General features: G+C 35.6%; 2 protein-coding genes across 2 annotated transcripts; both read right to left on the reverse strand.

Annotated features, from left to right (window-relative positions):
- Positions 1–946: 946 nt before the first annotated feature.
- On the reverse strand, positions 947–3,113 carry LOC120263852 (heavy metal-associated isoprenylated plant protein 32-like). The gene is given in 4 exon segments (XM_039271827.1): positions 947–2,079; positions 2,081–2,495; positions 2,639–2,714; positions 2,813–3,113. Coding segments are annotated over 4 exon segments (1,365 nt in total). The 5' UTR covers positions 2,843–3,113; the 3' UTR covers positions 947–1,235.
- An 8,317-nt stretch (positions 3,114–11,430) lies between these two features.
- LOC120263162 lies at positions 11,431–12,803 on the reverse strand. Its single transcript, XM_039271051.1, has 3 exons — positions 12,322–12,803; positions 11,617–12,170; positions 11,431–11,564 (listed from the first exon to the last, which is right to left on the reverse strand). The coding sequence occupies exons 1-3, from the start codon at positions 12,801–12,803 to the stop codon at positions 11,431–11,433; spliced, it is 1,170 nt and encodes a 389-aa protein (XP_039126985.1).
- Positions 12,804–13,388: the final 585 nt, after the last annotated feature.

The following is a 13,388-nucleotide window of genomic DNA, read 5'->3' on the forward strand; positions in this document are numbered from 1 at the left end:
ATTATAATTAATTATTTAAATTAATGATTATTATTTAATTAAATCTTAATTAGGGGCAAAACTATTATTTCGCTATCAATAGGGTTTATTTCTTTTTATTTTTCCAATTTTGGGTAATGAAACTTTTTAACTATAGATAATCATATTATCTATGATAACATTCCCAAGCTAACAGTAATATATCCAAACATAAATATATGTTATTATTAATAATTAATCCCATTTTAATAGTACCCAATCCTCTGATCTAAAAGCCACTTGTATACACATTCAAACTCATTTTACTTGTGACCTAGTTATAGATGAAGCATTGTAGTACAAAAAAGCAAGCAATTGATATCTAAATCACTCACTAGGGAAAAAAGCATAACTATTTGAGAGCTCACATCGGTGTTCCCAAGTTTTAATGGGGATGTTGAAATTTGATTCAGACTTGTGCTATTTTTAATTCTATTCATTTACGGTGATGTCTCTCTTGTGAGTTTTCCTTTGTTTTTATTGAGTCACATGATCATACACACATAGACTAAAATGTGCACCTTATTTTCTTATATGTTGTTTTTAAATCACATGATCATGCATACATAGACTAAAATGTACCCCATATTTTGTTATGTGTTGTTTATTGATTGGGCATGTACTAGCCTGTTAAAGAGCCTATTTAATAGGCACTCTCTGGTTGTTGAATAAACACCACAAGAGTACCAAGGGCCTAAACTTAGATCCTTTCATTGCGCTTGAGTTTAGCTCATTCTTTTTTAATATTCCCGAAAATCTAAATTAATTTCACTAAAACAGACAGTTATAAGCACAGCAGCAAACCTACACTCCATCATTCCATAGAGAAAGAAAATAAAAGATGGCAACCATAACCATCCAAAAGAGAGCAAACATTGAAGAAGAGCATTTGAGAACAGAGAAAGCAGCAGCACAGACTGCAAAAGCATTCATTCATTCATGGCCCATACTGCCATCTTTTATTATTTCTCAACTTATCAAACACATATATTGACACATAGAACACTGAAATCTAAAGCAGTAAAAGAAAAAAAAACCATCAGAGATCCACCTCTATATAGATATCATAAACATATCTATCTCTATATATGCCTAACTTAAGCATCAAGGAAGAAAATTTTCCAAAGTCTTCAACTTAAAAAGAGAACTTAAATCACCCATTTTTCATGTATACTGATCGCCACAAAGCACATGGAAATGCTTAGTATTTCTGCGCTTCACATGATAGAGCAACTGTTAGTGTTTTCATCACTGAAGAAATGAGTGTATTCCCCACCGGTAGGTGGGGGTGGGGCGAAGTAAGCCATCCCGGGGGCCATCGGACGCCCGTAGCCCATCGGCGGATACATTCTAGGATCATATCCTCCTTCTCCACCATGCATCATCCTTTGCTGCATCATTGCTGCCATATACTGTTGTTGGTAAGGATGCGCCATGGGAATTACCTCCGGTGGCATACCACCCGCCGGAAGTCCTTGAACAGCAGCATTACCTCCTACATTCCCCATATGTGGCATTGCCATTGGACCACCTCCATGAATTTGACCCATTTGACCCATTCGCCCCATTTGCCCCATTTGTCCCAAATTCATTCCTTGGAAAGCATTGTTCATCATCATCATGTTAGGTTGTTGTTGGTTCATTGCAGGCTGGTGTCCCTCTGGTTTACCTCCACCACCCTTCTTTCCTCCAATGGCTCCACCATTACTGTTGTTGTTATTATTGTTTTGAGGGCCCTTGTTGCCATTCTTACCATCTTGTATTGGCACTGTCCCACCATTCTTCTTCCCACTGTTCTTTCCATCAATCTTGTTTTGGCCTTGAACAACTTGATCACCTTTCTTACCACCATTGTTAATGTTAACATCACCCTTTTTAGGAGGGATTGCAGCAGGGATTGACACAGGAGGCTTCATCTTGTTTTGTTTGAGATCATCATCAAAGTCCTCAAAACCCTCAAGATCATCAAAATCATCATCATCCTCATACTCATCATCATCAAAATCATCATAGTCACTCCCTTCATCCTCTGGTGGGAGACTGAACTTGACTGACTTGGGAGTCCTTCATGACTGGTAGTGGCAACTTCATGTCCTTCAAGTTTGGCAGGTTTATGCCATTAAATCCCTTCATTTGTTGCAGTAGCTGCTGCTGTTGCTGGTTCAAATGCTGTGCTTGTTGTTGCTGTAGCTGTGGTGGTGGATGTTGCTGTTGAATCTTTTGATCCTTTCCTCCACCATCTCCACCGCCACCACCTTTCTGAGGTTTTCCATTGTCCTTCTGGACTTTCCCACTGTCAAGATGGAGTTTTGGGAACTGGTTTGAGAGGTTGAACTGAGGATTAATGGCACCCTTGGAAGCCCAAAGCTGTGCATGCTTGCCATGCTTGGCAAGCTTCTTGATAAGGGTAGCAGGATCCACATTTCCTGAAACTGTAACCTTCCCTTGCTCTGCATCTATGGATGTTGTATACACCCCTGAAATCCAACACCAACCATTCAAAAAGAGGGAAACACAGAAAAAACACAAAATACAGATAAGTCATCAGTGAGATGTTATCAAACATGATAAAACAAAACATTCATGAAAGAAACACACACACACACACACACACACACACCATCAATCTTCTGAAGCAGCTTCCTCACTTTCTGTTTGCATCCATCACAATGAATGTTCACTTTAAGATCACAAGTCTGCATAAAATCTCACCATTAAGACAGGAACACAAACCAGAGAAACAAAAACCCAAATTTAAAGAAAAAAACAAAGAAACAAAGGAAAAACATAATACCTGTATCTTGAGAAACTCCTCTTTACTCATTCCTTCAACCAAAATAGAACAATGACAAAGAAAAAACCAGAGATCTAAGAAACAAGATGAAGAGTAACTTCAAACTATGTTTCTATGCCAAGCAAAGAAGAGAAACTGGAATGGCATCCATTATTGAGTATAAAGAACAAGAAAGAAGAAGAAGTGGCTTCTTCTTCAAAGCTCAGAGCCAGCACTCCTTGCCTTTGGCTTCTCTCTTTTGCCTTTTATTTAGTTTGCTTTCAATTTTCCATCTATTATTTTTATTTTCTCTTGATTTTCTTTATTTTCTAGCACTACTTTTTAGTAAAAAATTAATAGTTTTATATTGGGTATATTTTTTTTTCTCCTTTAATCATGACACTCAGCTGGTTGTGGCCTTGGGTGTGTGAGTGATTTAATAGTAGAGGGTTCTGCTTACTCGCGGTGAACCTAAACAATGTATATTTTTTTCTTTCTACTTTTTTAAATCAGAGAATAAAATGACTTTTTTTTTTTAATTTTCAAAATATTTACCAATACTCACACATTGACATGAAACAACTCTCTCTATGAAACATGGCAAAATAGCACAACAACTTTGGAGACAGGGTGCCTTCCAACAAAAAAAGATCATGGTGGCAAGGTTCAACCAACTATTTAACAAAAACACAGGTTTTCATAAAATTGTAAGACAATATATGGGAGTTGTCAAGTAACTGACACCAATAATAATTAATTTTTTATTTTTATTTTTCATTTTTTACTAAGGGAAAAGTTGAGAAATTAAATTTCTTTCACAAGATTTGTTGAAGTAAATGGCTATCCAAATTATCATATATATATATATATATATATATCTTTCCATTCAATTTTAAATTGCCATTAATAAAATTCAAAAAATATATATTTATTTTATTTATTTCTTTGCGGTTGATGTAGAATTTATAAAGGATTTGGTTGAGATAAATGAAAAATAAGTTATTTTATTGAACGGTTTCTATTATATTAATATCTCACAAATTATTTTAAGATTAATATTCTCCATTACATATATATTATATTTAAAAATAAAAAATATCAAAAGTAGGGGCATTCTTCATTTTGTGATATCAAATTTACATTTGCATTTTTTTCCTTTTCAAGTATTACATCTCTATGCACACAAGATCTCTCATAGAGACATGCGGGAATTATAATTATATATTTTATTAAAAATAAGAATATATGGGGATATATATATACCTAAAAAATTTATTATTATGTGTATACCCACAAAAAATAATATTTGCACTTTTAACACACGAAACAATAACAGTTATGCATATGCCCTTCCTATTGAGAGAGGTTGACATTTGTAATAGTATTCGAATTCTTCAATACTTAGGCCCTGTTTGGATAACCCAATATTATGCCATAATCCGTACAATATGGCATAATATAATATTTTGACAGGATTATGGCATAATGGGTGTTTGGGTAACTATTTTACACTACACAATTATGGCATAAAGTGGGAAATATGGCATAAAAAAATATTCCAGTCACCACTAGATCCACATGCGCCGCGCCTGCTCCTAGGGGACATGGATGTTGGGGATGCCGTTCAACTTACTTCCGGGGTTCATCCGGGGTGAAGTAACGGTTAGGGTGGAAGCTCAAAGAGTTAGAGAGAAGGATGCATGAGCATAAACATTAAAGAGAGAGAGAGAGATGTATGCACAAATAAGGACTTCTTTATTTCATTTAAAGACTTGGATGGTGGATACAAGGGAAGGGATGAGATCTCTAAGTATGAGTCTCTTTGGTTCTAAGGATGAGATGATGTGTGTTTCCCTTACAACCCAAGGGGGCCTTATATAGGCTCCAAGCCCTAACTATTTGTTATAAGACACATACCTAATTGTCATGTAGCTAACATGACACTTACCAAACTTAACTATAGCTTACAAGACACATACCTAATTGTCATGTAGTAAACATGACACTTACCAAACCCATTAATTACAAGCATGCTCTTCAACAGTAAAACTACTGTTGCTACAGTTACAAACTTATTTTACACACTAAAAAAAACAAACACCGACTCCTATGTCATGTTAGCTACATGACAATTAGGTATGTGTCTTGTAACAAATAGTTAGGGCTTGGAGCCTATATAAGGCCCCCTTGAGTTGTAAGGGAAACACACATTAGGAGTCGGTGTTTGTTTTTTTTAGTGTGTAAAATAGGTTTGTAACTGTAGCAACAGTAGTTTTACTGTTGAAGAGCATGCTTGTAAAAAGTTTGTTGTTCCTATTGAGTCTAATGAATGAAGTATTCTTTCTAATGCATTTATGGCATCTGATTCCCATTTGTCTATTAATTCTGGCCATTTTTGAGGATGAACTGTACTTAATACTAACATACTTCCTTCATTGTTTTGTTTAGGCATTGTTTTGATAACTTCTAAAGGATTTGGTTTTCCTTTATATGTTTTGAAATTTTGCTCATAATAATTGGTTGAATTGAAATTATGTTGGGATGGAAATTGTAAAGGTTGAGTTGTTCTGCTAGTTCTTTCAATTGTTGTTGGGGTTACTATTGTTCTGGTATTTGAACTTTCTACTCTTTGATTATCTGAAATATTACTTGCTCTTGATTCTACATTCATCATTATTTCTTCTATATTAATTTCTTCTAATTGTCTTATCATTTCTTGATATTCTTCATCTTCTTCATTATTATTAATTTCTTCCATTATGTAGTTTTCTTCTGTTCTTATTTTTGTTGGATAGTTATATTTATCATATCTGCATTCAATTAAAAATTTTATATCATCAATATCTTCTGGTAATTCTTCAAAATCAATTGTCCAGTTATATCCTGGATATATCTTTTCTATTATTTCTTCTATTTTTATATCCATTTTTATATTAAGTCTTTTATTATTTCTTCTATAATTTGTATTGTCATTTTTAATACCATTAATATTTTAGTTATTATGTTTATCTCTTGATGGATATTCTTTTTAGTTTTCATTTTAAGATATTCAGATTTCTTAATATTACCATGAGACTGGAATATTTTTTTATGCCAAAACGTGTGAGAGCAACTATGTTTGTGTTTATCTCAATCTCTCTCTCGCCGTCTCCCTCTTCTTCAACTATCTCGTCTGCGTTGCATCTCCTGGCACCAGCGCTCTGTTCATCATCTGCCTCTCCACCGCCTCTCCACTGGCGTCGTCTTCTCCCTGGTCATCTTCCACTTTCTTAGCCAAGATCCTGCCTCCTCCTCCGCCAAAGCAGCAGCCCAACGCCGGAGTAGCAGCCGCTCTATCTCCAACGGAGCAGCAGCCCAATGCCAGAGCAGCAGCCCCTCCACCTCCTCCGGCCATCTTCTCAGTTTCTCCTCTCTTTTTTAAGGTTCGGTTTTTCCTTGGATCAAACTCACCAATTTCCCATTAAATTTGTGGATTGATTGTGTTGATCTATTTTCTTTTGATTGAATGTTGTTTAAGATTTTTTAATGGTATAGAGGTAGAGTTTGATCTCAATGTTTTATAGATCATCTATGAACTGTGATTTTCCTTTTTTTCCTTTTGTTCTTGAGAGTTTCCTAAACCTATATAGATCTCAATCTTTGTATAGTTCTTGCTTTCCTTGTTTCTTTTGTTCTTGAGAGTTTCCTAGTCTGTATAATTTTAAACAACTGAAATTGTTGATATTGAGAAGATGGCCTTGTGCTCCTCAATCCTTTTGTAAATTGTTGGTTTTAGATCTTGTAAGAAATATGGATGCTTTTTTTTTCTGTAAAAATTCAGGAAACAGAAGGAATCAATTTCAGTAATTTATGTTATCTTGTTCATGAACTGCTTGTGATCAAAATTAACTTTGCTGCTGCATTCAACGAGATCCGACAAAGCACTGCATTTGCACATTCTGAATCTTCAGTAATTATTCTCAGTAGATCAAAACAGTTTTGAATCAATGGAATTAGCAACAATACTAGTAGTGACCACACTGTTAATTGTTTCGGGACCAAGGACTCCGACTCAAGTCCTGCAAACATGTTTTAATTCATTCAATCCTTCGATGCAGCCATTTCATAACACTAAGCATGAGTGCGCATCTTTGTATAAATGAAACTGTGGGCCATTAGAAATTCAATATACTTTCCTTTGTAGATGATCTTAAAGTCAGACCATTTGCAATTAAAGCTTAAAAGATGCGTTTCTGATGCCTGGTAAAACTGGGGACAAAGCAAAATTCTAGGCTTGTTATAGTGTTGTAGGTTAAATACATGCAGAGTACTGGTTCACACTAAGCGGAATATGAATAGGAAATCATGCTTATGGTTAGGGAGGTTCTTTCTTTAATGCATACAGAAGGTTTGGTCTCGCTTTTATGATGAGTTTATGAGAGACTTTTTGTGTGGTATTGACACGTCCGAATATGCGTGTAAACAGCAAGTGTACGGGTGTCGAAGTAATAATTACCCCGGTGAGTGGGTGAGTCGAATCCACGAGGAACGAAGTATTAGTAATAACCACTTCTCAATTATCTAGTCGGAATCAATTAATATGATGAAGTGAACTAATTGCAAGCAAAAGCAAACGAGTATGCAAGAAATAAAGTAGAAGAGTCTCAATCACTAAGGATGAGGTATTCGGGCAATGATCCCCCTAAGATCTTCCTTGAAGCTCAAGATTCACTAAATGCTCTAGAATCGAGTCTAATGAGTCGAGGTAGTCCAACGATAACCAATCCTTGTCTCCAAGCAAAAGGCACTAGTCCCCTACAAGGTCCCGGTGGAGAAATCGACCAATCTCAACACCTCACACCCTATATGACCGCGATTATGCTATAAGGAAACCTAAGAGTGAAACCGATTCCTAAATGTAGATCCAACCCTAATTCCCGCGAAGGATCCTAACCCCCTACAAGGTCCCGGGCGGAGAAATCGAGCAATCTCACGCCTCACACCAAATATGGTTGCAAAGAGAATATGGAATACGGAGATAGGAAACACTCAATCGAAGGGGAAAGGGACACTCCTCCATCTCAAGGCTCACCCTCTCAACCCTCTTTTAATCTTGGAAATCTAACTCTAATGGAGACCTCTCACATCAAAGTATTAAATCATGCAATGTAAATCAACCACAAGGATTAACAACACTAGCAAGCAATTAAATCACAAGATTAAAACTCAAGACAACTCGGATTAACTAGAAGCATTAAGAGAATCAATTCAAAATATAAATCTTAGGGTTCACATGCCCAAATACCCATTAGGGTTTAGCCCTCCATGGGCCTAGTTACAAAAACAATAATGGATACAATGAAAAGCAATAAAACCCATGAGAAAACCCCTCGAATTCGCGGATTGGCCTTGATTGGTAGTTCTACGTCTTGAAGGGTTCCTCTCCAAGCTAGGTCGCCAATGGCTCCCCAAGATGCTATGACGTCGAAGGAACCTATCAAAGTTGGTGAAGAACTCCCTCTCAATTGGCGAAGACCTTCTCCTCAAACCCCTAGCCGCCTCTCTCTCAATGTCTCTCCTCAAAGCTCCGAAAAGTCCCCTTAGAATCGGCCAAAGGTGTATTTATAGCCTCACCACGCGTCGTCACGTGCCCCCACGCGCCGCGTGGGCTGCAGAACTTTCCAGCTGCGCGCGGAATTTCGCTAGCGGGCAGCGTGAGCGATGAATCTGCCCTGCAGTGCATTCGCTACGATGATTTCCACAAACGCGATGATAAACAATCTCCTCTTAAGGCCACACGATCGGGCATGGGATCATATGGTAGGCTATCACGGCTTTTTCCTTCATCAATGCGTCTTGAAAGGTCTTGAAATCTTTACAAAGAGGAGGAATGTGGAGACATGGCTGCCTTTGTGCCCTTCCATTAATAACTTGGCTTGCAAAACTATGGAAGTTGGCACACATCTCCTCATACACGAACTCCTCTTGTGTCTTCCAACTTGATTTGTACAAGAACTCCCAATATTATGCCATGATAGCCTATCTTCGCTCCCTTTTGAAATCCTAATGCCTTCACAACCTATATGCATAAAAGAACACCCAATACACGAAATGAGACATAAACCAAATAAAATATGATGCTCAATATATGTAAAACATGCATAAAAACATGTTCACTCAAGCACTTATCAGGTATTCTTTTCATATTTTTTAAAGAAATTCAATCGCCCACAATTTGTGTGAATTTCCCAAGGGACGGTTGTAGATTCAGATTATGTATATATACATTTAAAAACTAAACAGGTGAAAGATTAGTGAAAGATTATCTTTTCTGGTGATAGATAGCATGGCCGAGTGAATGTTAACTTTACATTTACCTTTGGTAGAGTGCCCTTAACTAGTGTACTAAGATGCTTTTAATTGTATATGAAAAAAACACAGGAATATATTGAATTTGTAGTTTCTATGTTGTAGGTCTCTTGTGGAGTAAATCTAAATTGAAAATTGGTGTTCCACACAGTCCTGAGGATTTAAAAGGTGGATATACTAATACTAATATTTGTTGCAGAATAGTAGGTTCTAACAATTGTACATTAACTAAACAAGGTTATCCAAGCAGGTGATAATTCTTTCCAATTCTCAATACCTACAGAAAGGTTGGTCCATATTTTCTAAGCAGCATTGATCATGTTTTATAATCAATTTAGTCATGTGTGTGCCTGAAAGATGTACATAATCTTTACCAAAATTCAAAGTAATTTCTCTACAGTGAAACTAGTATATAAGATCAGCTAGACCAGGATGATGAAAATGTAGGAAATAGACACTTTGTGCAAGCATTATGCATACTTATCTCATAATGGACAACCACAAATAATCCAGAATCCACAGGAGAAAATACAACAAAATAAGCACATAACAACACTTTATCATTAAATATGGTAGAAAAGTTGAGTTATCACCTGATATGAATAATGAGTGTGAAGATCAATGGATGACATGAAGCAGGTCAGCATGTGATGTGTCTGTGAAGCATATACAAGTGTTGATTACATTTCAGCTGAATATTATTGAAGCATACACAATTTAAGTATGTGATCATATTTATACATTGAGGATTGGTATCCAATGTTTTAATTTAATGTTTTTCTTTGTGATGGTGTAAGATAATACAGCCTATACAACCTATAATGTAAGATAATGCTTTTTTTGTAATTTTCCTTAACAAATGATCAAGTTGCTAATGTTTTCCTTGACAAACATATACAGCCTATCAATTACAAGCTATCAAATACTATCTTATGGCAAGTGAAGGTGTGGCAAGTGAAGGAAGACATGAAAGTAGGGCAAAGTGGAATGAAATTCACAAGGCTCACCTAGTAAAGTTATTGGGTGAGTATAATACTCCTGCATACCGTTCACAAAATGGATGGACCAAAGAAGCATGGAACAAGATGGTACGTTCCAATCCAAGCATCACCACAAGCCAAATCAAAGCATTAGAACAAGAGTTGCAAAAAACCTACAAGCTTCTAAAAGGGTTTTCTGAATTAACTGGCTTTGGATGGGATTATGAAAGACACATTGTATCGGCTACTGATGATGTTTGGGCACCACCACTAAAGGTATGTACATAAATAATGAATGATTTCATTAATTACAACCATCTAATTCGGAAAAATCAAACAGAGGAATAAGGATGCAAGGAAGTGACATACTAGACCGTTTCCATATTTTACGGCATTACAGGAGGTTTATGAGGGTAAGCATATATTTTCTAATATGTTACTCTTATAAAGTTTTATGTTACTAACGTATTATATATTTAAAATATAGGGATATATGCTGAAGGCAAACGATCTCGTGGTATAGAATATTATGAAGATATTTCTCAATCACCAGTGCACGCCCAAAGTCCAAGTGTTTTTACTCCAAATGATTCAAGGCAACCATCACCTATACACGAGACTGAGGATGATGATATCATGCAAGTGGAACCTCCTAGTTCTCAACCACGGAATCCTCAAACTCAAAGTTCAAGCAATGAAATTCTTCGGGGAATAAGAGATCAAGATGGACAAAGAAGAAAAAGGGAGAGAAGGGAAAATGCCTAAAGATTCATCATTCAATATGGACAAATACATTGCATTTTGATAGCGCAAGAATAAAGAATATCTCGAAGTTCTCAAGGGCACTCAAGTAGTGGAAAAGCACACAATAGAAGATTGCATGAAGGTGTTCAACCAAATGAGTGGCATTTTCACAGAAGAGGAAATGTTCAAAGCTACTCAAATTTTTATTAAAGATAAAAGTTACCGTGAACTCTTTCTATGTCTTCAAGAAGATCATAGAGTGCCATGACTCAAAATGATGTTCACCAAAATTGAGTAAGAGATGATCATGAACTTGTCTTGATTATGAACTTGTAATTTTGAACTTGTTAAATATCCTTTTCTTGTTTGTACTTGTTATGGGATTCTTTTCATTATGTATTTATTGAATATAATTTTTCATGAACTTGTTGAATATAATTTTTTGTATGATTGTTAAATATCCATCTCTTTTCCTAGTTGTTATGAGAATGTTTTGATTTTGGGATTTTTTTTTGCCATTAATTTGTTAAGTATCCTTTTGTCTTGTAATATACTCTATAATGCTATTCAGGATAGGCATTCAACATCCAAACTTTCAGATTCTTTGCCATTAATTTCATTTATCCTAAAGAGCTCGGCGATACAATGTCTAAGAAACAATTTTATGATTACCACAAACCTATGGTCTACCTCGGCGATAGCTACAATAATCATTCCACGTTTGCATTGCTATTTCATCTCTTTTACGAGCACCTGTATTTCGCTCAGAGTTCATGGTGTCAACATCTTCTCCGTATGACTCATCTCCATTAGGAACAATAGTTTCTTCGGCTTCACTATCAAAATCCTCAACAACCTCTGTACCATTATGTATACGGATGAAGTTATGCAACATACAAGCAGCAACTACTATACCAGTTTGAGAGTCGATTGGGTGATAAGTTGCTACTTTAAGTATCGGAAATCTCATCTTCAAAATACCGATGATGCGTTCAACATGATTCTTTAATGACGCATGTAGTAAATTAAATAGTCCTTTATAATTGCTCGGTCTAGATTGCGCTCGACCTTGCTCCTGCAAATGATAACGAACACCTCTATATGGAGCAATAAAATTCAGGATATTAGCATATCCTGCATCTACAAGATAATATTTACCCTTTGAGACTTCAAAACCTTGTTCAATCGAACGTTGGAGAATCCTAGCATCAGAAGCAAATCCTTTCCACCCGGCTCGTACATATACAAAATGAAGATCAAAATCACATGCGACCATAACATTCTGTGATAGTGTTTGCTTCTTGTTTCTGTAAGGATCTTGTTTATCCAAAGAAATCGTGATAGAAATATGTGTTCCATCAATAGCACCGACACAATCCTAAAAAATAAACAAACATATAAGCATTTACAATGATAAAAAAAATCAAAATAAAATTCATAATATATAGCTTTGCCTACCTTGAATTATGGGAAAATTTTCGGGTATTCTGAATAACTGGTGATGTCATTGTCGATGGAGGTTCTACGTATTTATGAGCAAGTCGATTAACAGCTTTAAGTACTTTACTAAAATATCGACTAACTGTTTCTGCAGAATACTGAAATCGCTCTTGCACATCACGGTTACTAGCATTATGAGCAAGAGTGTACATAAACATTGGTAGTTGTTCCTTGACTATTGTCCGTTTTGAGTTGCAGAGGAGCGATTTTTCTCTTAAATGATCAACCAGTGCTTGAAATATATAAGGCTCCATACGAAATTCTCTTTTGCAACGTTCTTCATGACCTTCAAGAATTTCTTGTACATATGCAGCACCTGTAAGAATGGATGGGTGATGTTCTACATTTCTGGAAGTTGCTGAACATTCTCTCGACCAATAGCTAAGCATTAATAGATCATCTTCTTCATCTTTTTTCCTCCAAAGATTTAAGGAATCCATGGTAAAACAATGGTTAGAACTATGAATTTTTCAACTTAAGAAGAAGAAGAGTATGTGTATAATGCAAAGGAGTCATGTGTATAAATAGGGAAAAATGATAACAGGCTATAATTATAATGGCTATATTTACAACGACTATATTCTAACGTATATTTTTCAAATTTTAATTCTCAACGGTTATTTTTATTATGTAATAATTATTTATTATACAAAACAAACACCTATTCTGTAAGAAAAAATATGTAATAATTTTTGTAATATTTTTTTTTTATTTTGTTACCCAAACACCTATTCTGTAGGAATAAAATATGCCATAATTTCTGTAATAATCACTTGAACTTCCTACATAATAAAATTATGCCATATTTTTTATTTTGCATCCAAACAGGCCCTTAATCATTTAAGAATTGTCCAAAATACCTTCAATAGCCATTTTCACAAGCACAACTTCTAGGAGGAACACATTATTTCCATGTAACACATAGCTTCTATAAGGAATTGTTAGTGTGAAACCTCAAGTCAAACGATAAATGAAAAGGAAAAAGAAAGGAAAGCAAAGATAACAAGCTTACGTGGTTCATCTAA

This window comes from Dioscorea cayenensis, chromosome 6 (assembly GCF_009730915.1).
Source record: "Dioscorea cayenensis subsp. rotundata cultivar TDr96_F1 chromosome 6, TDr96_F1_v2_PseudoChromosome.rev07_lg8_w22 25.fasta, whole genome shotgun sequence".
NCBI lineage: Eukaryota > Viridiplantae > Streptophyta > Magnoliopsida > Dioscoreales > Dioscoreaceae > Dioscorea > Dioscorea cayenensis.